This window comes from Schistocerca gregaria, chromosome X (assembly GCF_023897955.1).
Source record: "Schistocerca gregaria isolate iqSchGreg1 chromosome X, iqSchGreg1.2, whole genome shotgun sequence".
In the NCBI taxonomy this organism is placed as follows: Eukaryota; Metazoa; Arthropoda; class Insecta; order Orthoptera; family Acrididae; genus Schistocerca; species Schistocerca gregaria.
In genome coordinates this window covers 594,769,120-594,786,848 of record NC_064931.1, presented here as the reverse complement: position 1 = coordinate 594,786,848, position 17,729 = coordinate 594,769,120, and the positions used below count along the sequence as shown (strand labels likewise).

Below are 17,729 nucleotides of genomic sequence, written 5' to 3'. Positions count from 1 at the left end.
CATTTTATGGACAGAAGCTAATCTCACTACGATTACGTATATGCTTTATTTATTAAAATCATGGTGCTCACTGAAGTTCTCTATGTCATTACTGTTATAATACACATCCTGTATCCATTTGCTACCAAAATAAGGAAGCGTCACCACGTTCCTAACAATGACTTACCCATGAGCTCAGTGCTTTTCGTTCTAAACTAACAACGTATTATGCCCTTGAAATAATTCACAGTTTCGCTGTTCGCCGAGCATGAATGTCGAAAATGTAAAAGATAGCTATATTCGTATACTTAGTAACGTTCTTCTGATGCCTTTCACCTAAGGTGTGGTACAGATACGTCGATGATACATTCGTCGTTTGGAGCCATGGAGAGGAACATTTCGGTGACTTCATAAGACACTTGAACAGCCTCCATACCAACATAAGATTTACCATGGAAGTAGTTCAAAAACGGTTCAAATGGCTCTGAGCTCTATGGGACTTAACATCTGACCATCAGTCCCCTAGAACTTAGAACTACTTAATCCTAACTAACCTAAGGACATCACACACATCCACGCCCGAGGCAGGATTGGAACCTGCGACCGTAGCACTCGCGCGGTTCCGGACTGAAGCGCCTAGAGCCGCTCTACATGGAAGTAGAAAATGACAAAAAAGCACGATATCTTGATGTGCTTGTCACAAGGGATGGTGAAAGCCTGGGACACAACGTGTGTCGAAAACCGACACAACGACCGATACTTGCACAAATTTTCAAATAACCACCCGACCCAGAAAAGAGGCGCGAATATGAATGCATAATAACCCACGTGAGGGACTACAAACCCCGATAAGATAGCGAGAAATATGTTTCCTTAACTGTGAAGCTTATATCACTGAGGACACCTCTAACTATCCAAGGCCGAAGCGATTCCGATAAGTATATACCATATAGCGTGCTGCGGCAAGCGCCAGTTGGCTGTTAATGGTCGGTAGAGACATGTCGTTCCCTGAAGACTTCCTCTTTGGTGCGGCAACAGCTTCTTACCAGGTAGAGGGAGCCTGGGATCAGGATGGTAATTACACTCAGAAACCACATAACCATGGTGCGTAGCTTCTACTTTGCCAAGAAATAGGCGTTGCCTCAAAACCACTTATTTCCTTCCAGGCAAAGGAGAGAACATATGGGACCGCTTAACGCACGAAAAACCTAATGCCATACAGGATGGGAGCAACGGTGATGTTGCGTGTGATTCGTACCACCGCTACAAGGAAGATATTAAAGCACTCAAGGAACTCGGGGTAAAGTATACAATCTGATATTGGTGATAGTGTGCCGTATTAGTGGTTAATTACAAATTACTTTATTAGTTTCAAAATAAATAGCAAAAACGTTTTATGAAGCTAGTATTCTCTGTGCCGTTTATCCAGTAACGTAAGATACTACTCATCGTAAATTTATTTCCATTACTTTGCATTTTGTGATTGATTTTATAAAAGGTGAGCCTCGATTTATTTTTAATTTCATAGACGCAGAGCAGACACTGAAATGAGTGTGAAGGGGCAGGTGTCTGCGAAAATTCGCATAATTAAATTTAGTGTTATAAACTGCAGACAAGAACGTCGTCACATATTTGCGATTTCATATCATGCCCTTAACGGTCGGCCAGAACGTTGTTTCATATGACTGATCAAACGTTCTACTCTATGCTTATTTTTTATTCTCGGTATGATGGAGGAAGTGATAAAACCGTACTTGATTGTAGTTTGTGGCACCGTAATCACTGTTTTGTTAGTTAATGCCCAAAGCTCTTTATCATCTGATGTCCTGTTACGTCTCTCACTCAGTGTTATAAGTGGATTTCATTCTACCACCTGATCTCTCCTAGCGTCCAGTCAACATTCCTTACCTCATTTTTTGTCGTCAGTACTTTTTAGCACAGATCGGAATCAATTAATGTTGTTCTCTTCACCCAGCAAAATTTCTCGTTGAGTTGTTCGGTGAAGACTGGTGCTTTAACAGGAAGCTTACCTCTGCCTCCGAGATTTCTCGGCGTAAACAGAAACACCGTATGTTCATTTAGCTGCTTCAATTGCCTAAACATGCCCATGTGTGGTACAGTTCAACAAAGACCTTTACTTGTTTATCTTACGATTTACTGATTTACTGTCGATTAGAGAATAGAGAGAAAAATAATTAGGAAGTGCTGAAGCTGATACGGAGAAATGATCTTGGTAAACAACTGAATGTTAGAGAATCTCTAGTGTATCAAAGTGTTTAAGCGAATCAATAGACTATAAACTCTTCTGTCTCAAGCGACATAAATTGTGGTGAGGAAGATTAGCTACGATCTACGCTACGCGGCAAATAGGTTCGAGCGATGATAGGGACAAAGAATAGTAAAACAAGTTGACATGCAGGTTTTATTTATTTTTTCACTGCAACTACATATTCGTAGCAAGTCTGTGATTTTTAGGTCCAAGTAGTCCACAGATGACAGGCAAGTTCATACACAGCGACGTGTGTGAGGGAGTACTGTGCATTATGTACTCACTACCTGTCTACACTGGGGGAAACTACTCCTGCTATTACAAGAAAATTCAGTCTCGGAATTTGTTTAGAACGTTTTGCTGGAGTGAGCACTTGGTGAAAGGCATAGTTTTGGTTGCACTAGAATCTCTGCTTCAGTACTCATTTCCTACGCTCGCCAAAATGCAATCCTTACGCTGACGGTAAGACACGTTTAAGTGCAGATGTGATAAATGTATTATCTGGTTAGAAGCCATTTGGAAATTCAGAGACAGGGTCGAAGTGTATTCTCATACATTTTCTTTTTATTTGTAAAAGTATATACCAGACTGAATTGTCAAATTGGTTCTAATTCCTCGGGAATACCACCTGAAATAAATCTGACGAATAGGCATGAAGATCGAATAATATTGGGCAATAGTTGTTTCACATTCGGGAAGGATGGAGTTTAAATACACGTCCGGCAAACAAGGTTTAGGCTCTCTCTAAATCGCTTAACACCGTCAGTCCTGAGAGTAGGCTTTATGAATGAAACGTTTATCTTGGTGCTGAATGCATTGTTCTGGGACAAAATAAAATTAAAATAATCTCTAAAATGCTAGGACATGTTCAGAATGAATATTATGTATGTTAGAAAATAACTGAGAGATGTGCAATGCTTAAAAAATTCAATATTAAACATTTAATAATTATGGAAACAATGACACTGGAATGTGAGAGAACAGGTCGTTGGAGAATGTAAACCCAGTACTACACCAAAAAAATTTTCGATGTATTGTTGTAATGAAATGAACAATCGCTTATTCGACGGTACATGGTATATTAACACATTTCAGCATATTCTAAACATTTTCTACTCGAAAATTACCAAAAACGAATAGAAATTACCTTTATTTCTCGAAGACATGCTGATACTGTGAAAAGCAGATTTCTTCAAATAGATGCTGTCACCTACTGGGAACATGTAAAAACGGAAAGAAGCCATCCACGGAAAGCACATCGGCTATAGCACATGCCACATTCAGGCACAGTGAGTTGAGGTTATTTTCTGAGCTAGAAAAAATTAAAGTTAAATGTAGTGTATGTGCTACATAAGGACTGAGAACCTTGAAACCAAAGCCGGAATGATTGCTTTGAAACGTACACGACCAACATGCGCTGTGATAGCACAGTAAGACTCACTGCAGTTATCTTCTTCACACACATAGTCAAGTTACGCGTAACACATTTACAGTGAACTTACGAAAATGTGCATTTTTTTAAATAAAAGATAATATAGAGATTTACGAGTGGTTTGTTCTTCTGTTGTTCACTTGACTGGTAAGACTGGTGATTGCATGGTACACTGTGACATTGTGATACGATTTTTCTTGACTTCGGGGAGGCCTTCGCTACAGTTCCGTGCAACTACCTAATAAATTAAGCAAGCCCGCAGTTAGAGATTAGTGAACCCAGCATGTGCTTCATGGAAAACTGATAAACAAACATTGCCTATATCGTTTTCGAATTTAAAACATTGTCAGAAGCGAAAGTGGAATCGGAAATGTCTTACACTAGGATAAAAGTACTGATAGTATTCTTGATTTATATAAATAAGCTCTTAGATGATGTCTATAGCTCTCTGAGACTCTTCACGGAAGGCGCAAGAGGATCGTGCCGTTAGAAAATTATTAAGAAATATGGGAACGTCTGCATATGATGAACGCTTGGTACAAACACTGGAGACTAATTCTCAACATAACGAAATGCACTCTAATAAGTATTGCAAATAGCCGAAATGCCTTATATTAATTGGTTAGACCGTATACATACTAAACGAATTAAAATAAGGCCATTACAAGGCATTTAATATCACGAATGCCATTGAAAGATTTATAACAAAACGTAATTAATCTACGAAAGACGATGCTTTCAAAACACTCGTCCGACCCATTCTTGTGCAGTTTTCATCAGTACTGGCCCCTTACGTAGTTGTATTAACGGATTAGTTCAAGCAGATTTCATAGAAGCTGCTTGTCATACGGTTCTTTTGGACACAGAAATATCCAGCAGTATCCAATCGTACGCGGTAGTTACAAAATTGAGAGAATCTAGGTTCCAATATGAATGAATGAATATATTGCTCTCTCAGTTTTTTGCGTTAAAAATTTCTGTCAGTTTCTTGGTAAAGCCTTATCTTACTGAGATATTATTTTGCTCAACGACCCCGCTATACGTTGCGTGAAGCAAGAGTAAGAGCTTTATTTAACTCTGTTAGATGAAGCACTGTAAAGTAGAACACAATAATCATAGATACTTGCAATAAATGTGTCCTGTTTGTTGGTATCAGTTTCTCTCTTCTTTATAGAACGTAAGAACATTGTTTACAAGTTTCATCTCTGGACTGGTTTCTCGCAAGATATTTCTACGGTGATGTCTCTATTTTACTTAAACAAAGCTCTACCTTGACAAGTAGTCTTTATATTGCATTATGTCTTAAACTATTCGTTGTGATGTTAATACGTTACGTAACAAGGTGTGTTTCTGGATTTAATGTACGTAGCTACTCTGATGCAGGCATCCAAATAAAACCATAAATGACAATGCTGTAAGGAAAGAAGCGTTTAAAGTTGGATCCACACTATCCAAAATGTCGTAGTGTATTAAGTTTTTTTGTGACTGAAGGCGGTGTTTATACATACATTTATTTAATTATCGATTTTTGAAACTTCTGGGTAATGATTAGTTGTTTGTACCCTTCCTAGTCTGCTAAATACAATAACAGTATTACTTTTTCATGCTTATTAGTCTTCATGTGACTTGATTTTTCAGAACGCTTTCCTTAAACCTTGACACGTGCAGTTACGTGATAAATCATTCCCTTCCGTCTATACCATTAGTTTCTGATCTAGTAGATTCCTCCCTGACAAAGTGAATTCTCTTCCAGAGAAGAATCGTCATGAAAACGTTGTGTCTGTACTACATATAACCACTAACAACGCGTATAAATAATACAAAGTAAACATTGAAGTTGCCGTCAATTAAAGTAAGTTTATAGCCACATCACCAACTGTTTGGAATCACGACCTGCCAAAAGCATTTCTGTAGATCTCATTATCAGTTGTAACAGATATTGGGTATGCTGTGGTAGTTCACGACAAAAATAAGCAAGTAACATCGCCTCTTGGCTAGACCGTTTTATCACTGACTTGTATACGTGAGTTATGTTGGAATATCTCTGTTTAGTCGACAAGAAAACTGAAATTCATGTCGTACTGTATGATTTAGAGTTTTAATCGTCTAACAGTTTATTTCTTAAGCCAATAAGAGCAATGATTAAATTTAATGCCTCTAGTTTAGTGTTTTCATGACGCTCTTACTCTGCAGTAACTGCTGTACAGAAGGATATGGACACTGGTATCTCCTGTGAACCCCCATTTGAACTCAGTTATCACCGTTGAGTCACTCCGACAGAACCGCAACTCAATAATGCTGACACATTTCTGTCTCCACTTATGTAAGCTCGCATGCCTTCAAATGGCACTTTCTGTGGGGTCTCACATGTACTTTTGGCCACACAGTGTACCTTCCATTAATATCATACCTGTATGCACAATTTATCTGCTACAAAATACGTAAACTTTTGAAACGGTGCAAAAATTCAGAGAAATTACAGACATCAGCGGCATACCATCCTCCAATACGCTCCTGCCATCTGTTCCAGAAAGACCATTCCTTGTCACACATGTCGTGGAATATCCTGCCGTACACTGTAGCACAACAGACAATACTATTTGCGTGGCGATCCCTCTGTCAAGCAGGCTACAGGCAGATCACACACTGCCTTGCATAAAATTTCAGCACCCGGGAGGTGAGGAGAAAACAAAAAGAAACTTCATGAGTCGAGAGGCTATGTGATGTCATTTCAGTGATTACAAAATCGAGTCAAATTTACAAAGAACATGGCAGTGTTATCCCACTTACCGGTGTGACTTTTCACCCCCTCTGGCCTGTATACATGCACTGATGCTGTTGGGAAGGGTGTCATGATGTTCTTGCATGCTCATCAGTCACAACAACACTACGAACGCAGTCATTTACGTTGTGGTATTAATGACAGTAATTCCGCAGTCGGGCTGCTGCTCGTCTTCCATCAGAGGTGCGGGATAACACAGAATGTTACAGGGCGTCCTTTTCTTCTTCTCGGATGTCAGCCGTAGATAATTAAGGGGTTACCTTGTGGTGGTCAGACGTAGTCGACCGGAACCATGATGATAAGCGTGCCTGCCGTCAGGTTCTGATGCACTCCATCACAGGTCATTGTCACATCCAAAGGAGATGACAATGACGTCACAATAACTTGTACGCGTCCAGCAGCGCATTTCGAGTAACCTGGGCGAGACACAGGCACCACCTTGTCCCAGTAGGTGAATGATCTTTCGGAAGTCGCAGAAACAACACGTAAATATTACACTCAGTAATTTGGTCCAATTGGGGACACAGGAAAGACGATAAATTTCGTTATAGAAGCTTGCACCACACAGTACATAGCAAAAGCTATTATTAAAAAAGGAAAAGCAAAGTAAATGTCCGTGAAAGTAAACACGTGAGAAGCTGTATCTATTATGCTGATTAAAATTAAAAAATATACAAAAGATCTTATCATTCTCGTTACGTACGTTCATGATATCTGTAATTAGGGCTACATAGCTGATGTACACTACTGGTCATTATAACTGCTACACCACGAAGATGATGTGCTGCAGATGCGAAATTTAACCGACAGGAAGAAGATGCTGTGATATGCAAATGCTTAGCGTTTCAGAACATTCACACAAGGTTGGCACCGGTGGCGACACCTACAACGGGCTGACATGAGGGAAGTTTCCCACCGATTTCTCGTACACAAACAGCAGCTAACCGGCGTTACCTGGTGAAACGTTGTTGTGATGCCTCGTGTAAGGAGGAGAAATGCGTACCATCACGTTTCCAACTTTGATAAAGGTCAGATTGTAACCTATCGTGATTGCGGTTTATCGTATCGCGACATTGCTGCTCGCGTTGGTCGAGATCCAATGACTTTTAGCAGAATATGGAATCGGTGGGTTCAGGAGTGTAATTCGGAACGCCGTGCTGGATCCCAACGGCCTCGTATCACTAGCAGACGAGATGACAGGTATCTTATCCGCATGGCCGTAACGGATCGCGCAGCCACATCTCGATCCCTGAATCAACAAATAGGGACATTTGCAAGACAACATACATCTGCACGAACAGTTCGACGACGTTTGCAGAAGCGTGGACTATCAGCTCGGAGACCATGGCTGCGGTTACCCTTGACGCTGCATCACAGACAGGAACGCCTGCGATGGTGTACTCAACGACGAACCTGGGTGCACGAATGACGAAACATCATTTTTTCGGATGAATCCAGGTTCTGTTTACAGCATCATGATGGTCGCATCCGTGTTTGGAGACATCGCGGTGAACGCACATTGAAAGCGTGCATTTGTCATCGCCATACTGGCGTATCACCCGGCGTGATATTATGGGTTGCCATTGGTTACACGTCTCGGTCACGCCTTGTTCGCATTGACGGCACTTTGAACAGTGGACGTTACATTTCACATGTGTTACAACCCGTGGCTCTACCCTTCATTCGATCCCTGCAAAACCCTACATTTCAGCAGGATAATGCACGACCACATGTTGCAGGTCCTGTACAGGCCTTTCTGGATACAGAAAATGTTCGACTGCTGCCCTGGCCAGCACATTCTCCAGATCTCTCACCAATTGAAAACATCTGGTCAATGGTGGCCGAGCAACTGGCTCGTCACAATACGCCGGTCACTATTCTTGATGAATTGTGGTGTCGTGTTGACGGTGCATGGGCAGCTGTACCTGCACACACCATCCAAGCTCTGTTTGACTCAATGCCCATGCGTATCAAGGCTATTATCGCGACCAGAGGTGGTTGTTCTGGGTAGAAATTTCTCAGGACCTATGCACCGAAATTGCGTGAAAATGTAATCACATGTCAGTTCTAGTATAATATATTTGTCCAATGAATACCCGTTTCTTCTTGGTGTAGCAATTTTAATGGCCTTTAGTGTGTCACGGTCATGTTAGAAATTTTGGATGATACATAATAATGGTTTACCCCGGATCATGCTGTTTGGTGTTTAACAAACTCTACAGCACATTTTATCAAGTAACCTATGTGACAGGTCGTATGTCTGTTACACATTTCATTAATCATATTTTATTGACATTATCTTCCTCATATAAGGTTACTTTAATAAAATCCTTGAATTGCTTCGTGTATGTCACTGCAGGCATTAGAAACAATCTCATCTACATCTACTGAAATGCAACCCAATCACTATCGTCAGTTTCTTCAGTTGCTAATAACCGTCGTGTTAATTCTTGTCTTTCTTCAGGTTACGTTGGTCGCAAGTAATTAGTGTTCTGCTTTTAAATTTCCTCCTCAGCTGTAATGAGAAGCCAGCAAAAAGTGTCACCCTACAAACGTTCACTACTGAGATCTGACTTTAATTTAATGCTCAGTGCACTAACTCCACACATTTCACGTTTACGTGCATTTCCCGACACAAACCGTACCAAAAAAAAATGACGTGGTTTGGAGAGATCTTTAATGCGATCTATCACTAAAACTGCGTATTTTCGTAACACGCAAGTGCAAATAAGTAAATCATTTAATATGACATGTTAGCTTCGCACAAGGACGAATAGAATGTGATTGTTGGTCCCAGAATCTGTTACAAAAGGCGAAGATTAAAAAAATCTTAGCAGGCATCTGGACGCGAAACTGGTATATTTGGCACCATGTCAGGACGTCTTTATTCATACGGCCACGTCACACCATCGGTATTATTATTATCAACCTTATGCTGTCCTGTAGGATTTTACTGTCAACGTGTCATTAATTGGTATTTGATTACAAGACCTCGTACGAAGGGTGACGTTCCCTTGGAAAGGCATACTGTGAGTTATCATAAAAAAAAGCAAAACGCCATGACAGCAATACCCCGAATATCACATAGTGTGTCACGTATGTTTGACGTCACTTCCAACAGCGGATGCTGGGACCGTAGATGTGTGGCGGGAGGAGGGAGGGGGGGGGGGGGGAGAGAGCCGCGCGTGATTTAGCGTTTGCTTTCAAATACCCCACAAATCTGGATATTGCGCGGTTCGACCAGTGACCGAAATGGACCTTTCAAACTCTGGCAGCTGCTAACAATGCTGTTTTCCACGAATACGCATCACTGTGAACACACAACATCTGACGCTGTTCAAGCTTCTTATATACCATAGCATGATTGATAATAACACTAAACACAAACAAACGCAATGTAATGGGCGTTCTACCTGTCACAGAAAACTGTAACTCTAATCACCTACGTATGTGCACATATACAAAGGTACAATGAAATCCGATCACTTCTTCTGAGTGATTCGCTCCTTTTGTCAGGCAGTGTATATGGGATGTGATGTTCCAGTAATTATGTCTTTCGTAAGCACTGATGAACTTAAGACCTAAATTAAATTTGTTGGTGTGAAGGCAGGTAAAATTGGTGTTTATTTCCCGTCGATGACCAAGTAATCGGGAACGGAGCTCAAGATCGGACTCCGGAAAAAGATCGAGCATGTCAATTTCAAAGAAAATATCCCCGAATTTGCCATAAGCAATTTACAGAAACCACAGAATCAGTCGACCTAGATGGCCAGACGGGGTACTCAATCGCCATCCTCCCGAATGCGCGTACAGTGTCCTCGCCACTGGCCACCTAGCTCCGTGCGGTTTAGCAAAAACTTGTTACACGTCCTCTAAAGGTCGGTATACACTACTTATAAATCATAGGATCGAACAGTTCTACCATGTTTTTGTAGACTTTTGTTTGCTGGAGACCCGAAAATTTAACATTAGGTATGTATATTGGAAAGGATCTCATTATCATAAACAATAGTACAGATCTCTTAACACAGGGACAACATTTGTTTCTTTTGTAAAATAATACCGAACGGTTCCTATAAAGAGCACGTTATTTTCCGATATTCAGTAACATATGTACAGTACATTCCTTAAAGAGACCTATAATTATATGTGTTACGTGTGACTAGATTTGCATGTCATTTTCTGTTCGAATAACAGAAACCAGACACACTGAAGTCATTTCCCATTCAAAAGCATCTTGTTAAGCTAACGTGTGCGTTATCTTATCGCCGCGCTACACGACAAAAAATACGCTCGACGTCTTAGCTGTGACGCAAAGAAGAACACTGATTATGAAAAAAAAGAAGTTTATTGTTTCACACTTTGTCAGCGAGATCTTTTCAGACAGAGCACTAGCTTCCCTATTGGTTTTGCGGGATTGGAGGGGGGGGGGGGGGGGGACGGTGGATTTCACACCAACCGGAGGGATTCTGAAAATCGGCGGAATGTCTCAATCAGGACGACGAGACACGGTATCAGGCTGCGAGGTCATTAGAGACGGGGACTAACTTCCCTGTTAGTCACGAGCGAATGCATATAGAGTGTCCGTGCACAGGCTTCACTGCAGTCAACGCATCCCGCCCTCTACATTTTCTTTTCGTATCATTGGTCGATTGTTCCGGAGCAACTGGCCGGTGATATATACCAAGTATCAGCTGTTCCTCAGCAATTGCCAAGCAGTGTGCCTCTGTGTATCTACATCTGTACATGCACATTTACACTCCAGAGAGAGGAGGGAACTCCGCTAGAGAACGGAGCATTGGAAGAATGATTGTGTTTTAAAACTCCGTATTAACTGCAATTTCTCAGATTTTCTCGTTGCGATCATTTTGTGAGACGTATCTGGAGATCTCACTAGACTCTTTCCACAACGTTCTGTCACGAAATTTCAATGGCGAACTTCTCCATGAGGAACAAAGCCTCTCTTGTAGCGTCTGTCACTGAAGTTTACTGAAAATCTTTGTAATGTTTTCGCACTGAGTAAACGATAGCGGTCTTCGTTATAACTCTTCTATATCTTGTACTAATCCAAGATGGTAATTGAGCAAGACTGATGAGCAATATTCTGGAATGAGTCAAACAAGTGTTTTCGAAGCCACTTACTTACTGGATAAAACAGATTTCCTTACGAGTCTTGCAATTCTGCTGTAATTCCCTTTGTGTGCCCATTCCATTTTTGGTCGCTTTGGATTGTTATTCCTAAGTATTTCACGGTACTTCCTGTTTCCAGTTTTTTGGCACCAATCGATAGTAGTTAAATTCTTGATATGTTTACGCGCAGTGCGTTACATTTATTTACGGCCAGGGTTAACCTCCAGTTAATCATCCAGTGTCTCTTAGGAACTGAACTAATTCTCATGATTATTTTTTCATTGACTACGTCTGCATTTAAATATTATTCGTGACTAATTATCACAAATTCACTATTATGTTAATTTCTCTGGGCTTTTACCTCGTTCATACATAATATTTCACCGTTAAAGTATTTGTTCTCCCAGGGAATTTGAAGCTGCGGTGACAGATGGGTTTGTCAAAGAGCTTTCTAGACACAGTGGCTATGGCAGCGAATTCGGTTAATTCCAGAGTAGTTAGGAGTTTACGGATGGTGTGCTCCCTCTGGTACTGCCTTAGGACGAGTTGAACGTGTCGAACGATACTTACCAGAGTATAATACACCATAAGATGCGAATTACCAACTAGTGCGCTCAGAGCGCGTGTAGCACCCCATGAGAAAACATACGATGCGCTCATCTGACGTAAAGAGCGAATGTACTTCCATACTGTGTGTTGTGATATGCTTTACATGTCACTCAGAACGATTTTCTTTGCGAATACTATTACTGTTGTAACTCCACCTTCAGGCAACGAGTGGTTTACCGGGACCATCCGACCGCCGTGTCATCCTCAGAGGAGGATGCGGATAGCAGGGGCGTGGGGTCAGCACACCGCTCTCCCGGTCGTTATGATGGCATTCTTGACCGAAGCCGCTACTATTCGGTCAAGTAGCTCCTCAATTGGCATCACGAGGCTGAGTGTACCCCGAAATATGGCAACAGCGCAAAGCGGCCTGGATGGTCACCCATCCAAGTGCCGACCACGCTCGACAGGCCTTAACTTCGATGATCTCACGGGAACCGGTGTATCCACTGTGGCAAGGCCGTATTGCTGTTAATACAGGGAATTAAATTATTTTTAGTTATGCCATAATGGAGTCGACCGCACCTGTATCTGAGTTGTCAAGGCGGCAGATATCATGTGAGGTACCCAGGTACGATTCTCGGTACTGTCAGCGATGTTTCCCTACTAAAAGACTGTAAAGGGAAACACTCAGCCTCTTTAGGCCATTTGAGGAGCTGCTTGACTGAACAGTTGCGGTATCAGCTCCGACGAAGCGACAATAGCTGGGATAGCGCTGTGCTGACCCCAAAACTTCATACGGCATCAAAGACGCACTGGCAGAGGATGACACGGCGGTGAGTCGGCCCCGTTGGGCGGTCTATGGCCAGAGCGGCGGTTCTTATGCTTATTATCATAATGGAGTCTCTAAGTGTTTCATTGAGTGAGTCCTAGAGATCACCTGCAACCATCGAGGGTTTGATTCCCAAGGAATTTTTCTCTTTCTTGTCTCTTCTTTCATCGTTACATATATTAATGTGAAAAAAATGTGTTATGTAATTCACATTAAACTGTAGGTACACGTATTATTTGGGCTGATCGTGTCAGTTCAGAGATCTGGGGAAGTTAAGGGAGTATCACTTTAATTAAGATCATCTCTATAGTAGTGAAGCACTGAGGTACCTTCTCCAATCTTCAGGATGAGGGCAGCTTTACCATAACTAAGGTAATATGTGATACGCGTTGCTGTTTCTTTAGAAATAAAAAAAAATGTTCAAATGGCTCTGAGAACTATGGAACTTAAAACCTGAGGTCGTCAGTCACCTAGAACTTAGGACTACTTAAACCTAACTAACCTAAGGACGTCACACACACCCATGCCCGAGGCAGGATTCGAACCTGCGACCGTAGCAGTCACGCGGTTCCGGACTGAAGCGCCTAGAACCGCAAGACCACACTGGCCGGCCTAGAAATCAAACAAGCAAATTTTTGTGCCGGAAGCAATGATAATAATCAGTCGCTGCTAGTTCGTCAGCACAATCACTTGTTTTAATATAGTTAGCCAGAACCAATACATGCACGTAGTTCATTGTTCTTAATCCATTTCTGCTTCTTTCCACAGTAATATTAGCTACATTCCTGTAACTTTAAATTCAATCTTACCCTTCGAAAGCTCTTACAAATAAAGTCTGCTTATGTCTTGTCAATAAAAAATAAGTTATGTTTATAATTCATTACTACAAATTTAGATAGACTTTAAACAATGACCCTCTGGTCTGCACTTCTAACGTCTCCCAATGTATACAAACACAATAATTTTCGTGATTTTTTTATTCAAACGTACTTAAACATTTGATTGGGAGTAGAAAGCAGTCAGTTCGAGCCACCTACCTGAACTTCCCGCTCTTCATAACCACCCAAAGGAGGTTGAAAACTATCTGAAGCGCTAAACTTCTACCTCGGGAAAACTGGCTCCTTGATTAGCACTAACGGTATAAACACAGTCTGTTACTAAACCCACATATTTTCAAATCCGTTACATGGACACCTGCTGCTGATTTACATTGAGTACCATGTATCTTCACCCTGTGTATTGTAAATTTCTTGGACTCTATTTGACATACTTCCCACAACATGACTGAGTTGTTTCTGCCCAAGACCGTCCCACTCGTCGACAAGGGATATCATGAGGTCACCCAGTGTGTGAGTAATGTTCCTTCTACGATATACTGCAAGTTTCAGTCGGTCTCAGCAGAGTTCATTTGAGCAGATACTCCAGGTCATTCAGATTGATTAATTTTGACATTATTCGTCTCTCGAAGCATCATTTACGTACTGAATAAATACTATGGCTAAATTATGAGTGGTACACGTTCTCAGATTTCTATGCAAGGAGTTCGTTGCAGATAGTAGGTTGGATATAGGAGCAATGGCCATTTATATAACAAATTTAATGTTACATTCAAAAGCTCTATCACAGTGAAACATTTTACAGACTAAATATTTTAATATTGTATAAAAGAGTATGAATTTTCAATGAAATACTTCTAATTGCAGGCCTCTACAGAGCTATCAGTTCAGACATCATGATTTTCATCAAACCTGACGCTACATAAGGCCCTGTTAATAACAAAGACATGAAGTTAAATTTGTTGAGGGACTTCTATATAAACCTTCAGGACAAGTTTTCACAGAAAAGAATGCTAATTCTATATAAACATTCAGGACAAGTTTTCACAGAAAAGAATGCTAATTGATTTAACTGAATCTTACCACCTGCTACAAACTCAAGATGCAATCACAGAAAATACGGCTATAGATTTTTCTGTAGATGATGGGTCTTGTACTGTATGGAACCGGGGACCTAGAAACGACGGAGAGGCTTCGTCCCCGCCGTAGCCCTTAGTGGTTCACAACCCCACAACAGGCTACAGCAGTCCAGTAACTCCACCGACCCCACCGCCGCCCCACATCGAACCCAGGGTTATTGTGCCTTTCGGCCGCCGGTAGACCCGACTCCCCCCCCTCCCCCCCCCCCCCCCCCCCCCCCCGGAAACATCTGACACCAGACGAGTGTAACCCAATACCATATGTTTGCGTGGGACAGTAATTATGGTGTACGCGTAGTTGGAGACAGAATTTGCGCAGCACTCGCCAACATAGTGTAACTGAGGCGGAAAAAGGGGAACCAGCCCGCATTCGCAGAGACAGATCGAAAACCGCCTTACATACCATCCAGAATGGGCGGCGCACCGGACCTCGACACTAATCCGCCGGGCGCATTCCCGCTCGGGAAGCAGCGCGTTAGACCGCGCAGCTAGCTGGGCGGGCTATAGGTACTGTGAGAGAAAAATTAGTAACGGCTTGTCAGATAATGATGCACAGACGAATAACTGCTTGCATAGGTACCAGAGAAGAACCAATGTGTTATTGACTTGCTCAGTTTGTGAAGCTCTTTCTCTCGATTAAATCATTCCCCCGAATTTTTAATTATCTTTTCAAGATCGGTTGAGGTATTACACATGTCATGCGTATTATTCGATCGACTTTCCCGCTTCGCTGACGCAAGGTGCAACCCTCTGGGTGCGAGAGGGCTCCGAAATGTAGCGTGTAACATTTATGCGTGTAAGGTAACTATGGCTGTGCATCAGAAACAACGTGCTATAATAGACTTTCGAATTAGAAGAGTTAATCCACACATGGAACACCTTCTTTACCGAGACAATGCCAGCGCACACACGAGCGCTGCGACATGTGCAACCATCCGACGCCTTGAGTTCATTGTCATCGATCACCCTCCATATAGTTTCGACTTTGGCCCATCCCATTTTCGTCTGTTTCTAAAACTTAAAAAATGCCTTAGAGGACTTCGATTTGATAGTGATGAATCTGTGCAACCCGAGGAGAGGTTGTGGCTCCGTCAACAAAGCCAGACAATCTACAGTGATGTTATCAAGATACTTGTGTCTCATTACGAGATTTATAGTCGTCACCAAGGTGATCATGATGAGAAAAGAAATAAATACTCTCTAAGACGCACCACGAAGGAATTATCGGAACGGGACGGAAGTCGGCAAATGTGATACGCATGTAGAGAGAAACCAATGGTTCAAATGGCTCTGAGCACTATGGGACTTAAATACTGAGGTCATCAGTCCCCTAGAACTTAGAACTACTTAAATCTAACTAACCTAAGGACATCACACACACCCATGCCCGAGGCAGGATTCGAACCTGGGACCTAGCGGCCGCGCGGTTCCAGTTTTGTGGCGCCTAGATCCGCTCCGCCTCCTCGGCCGGCATGAAATAAATGATTACAAATTCAAAAATATGGGATGATTCATTGAACACAAAACGCATCACAAATTGAGCAAGCCAGTAATATGTTGGTCCACCTCTCGCCCTTATGAAAGCGTTTATTTGGTTTGGCATTGATTGATAGAGTTGTTGATTGCCGTTCTGTGGGGTGTCGTGCTAAAGTCTGCCCAATTGACACGTTAGGTCGTCAAAATCCCGAGCTGGTTGAAGGGCTCTACCCACGATGATCCAAATGTACTCAGTTGAGAAGAGATTTGACAACCTTGCTGACCAAGGCTGGATTCGTTAAGCACTAAGACAAGAAGTAGAAACTCTCGCAGTGTGTGGGTGGTCATTATCTGGCTAAAATGTAAGTTCAGGATGGCTTGCCATGAAGGCTTACAACACAGGGCCGGGAATATCGTCTGTGCTGTAAGGGCACCGCGGATAGTAACCATAGGGGTCCTGCTTTGAAATGAGATGGAATCCCAGACCGTCACTCCTGGTTGTCGGGCTGTATGGCAGGCGACAGTGATTTTGGTACCCCACAGCTGTCTCGCGCGTCTGCGGACACGTCTTCGCTAGTCATCGGGGCTAAATTCGAAATGGGACTCATCACTAAAGACAATTCCACTGCAGCGAGTAAGATTACTGGCCAAAAACATGTAAGGAGACTCTTCGGACTGCGGTGGGATGCCATCCTAACTATGGCCCAGCAACCAGGAGTGATTGTCTGAGGTATCATTTCTTTTCATACAAGGACCCCTTTGGTTGTAATCTTAGGCACCCTTACAGCACAGCAGTAAGTCGACGATATTCTCTCCGCCACCAATTATGGGAAAAGGGGGGCATCTCTCCACTGAATTATTTGCTTAATCAATGATAATAGATTGTGTATAGAGGAAAAAAGTTTGGATAGGTAGAACATTTTCCATTAGAGTACTCATCATGCAACGGTTGAATATGGGGGTTGGGTTGTTGTGGGGGAGGAGACCAGACAGCGAGGTCATCGGTCTCATCGGATTAGGGAAGGACGGGGAAGTAACTTGGCCGTGCCCTTTCAAAGGAACCATCCCGGCATTTGCCTGGAGCGATTTAGGGAAATCACGGAAAACCTAAATCAGGATGGCCGGACGCGGGATTGAACCGTCGTCCTCCCGATGTGCGAGTCCAGTGCGCTGACCACAGCGCCAACTCGCTCGGTCTTGAATATGGTTACAGTCATTAACAGCGGTATTGTTATTTTGGGAGAGTTCGCCCTTGCTAGGTAACAACATTTTTACCATAGGATGCATTTGAGCACTATAAATGTGCAC

General features: G+C 42.3%; 1 protein-coding gene across 3 annotated transcripts in view; it reads left to right on the top strand.

Moving 5' to 3' along the window:
* The first annotated feature begins 881 nt into the window (after window positions 1-881).
* Window positions 882-17,729, top strand: part of LOC126298832 (myrosinase 1-like) — a 208,904-nt gene continuing 192,056 nt past the window's right edge. The window contains exons 1-2 of one of the 3 annotated variants that reach the window (XM_049990310.1): window positions 882-1,053; window positions 1,146-1,279. In XM_049990310.1, coding sequence (XP_049846267.1) covers window positions 963-1,053; window positions 1,146-1,279 — 225 coding nt within the window. In that variant the 5' untranslated portion in view covers window positions 882-962. The remainder of the gene's footprint in view (window positions 1,054-1,145; window positions 1,280-17,729) is intronic. The other 2 variants (XM_049990309.1, XM_049990308.1) reach the window with 2 other exon arrangements.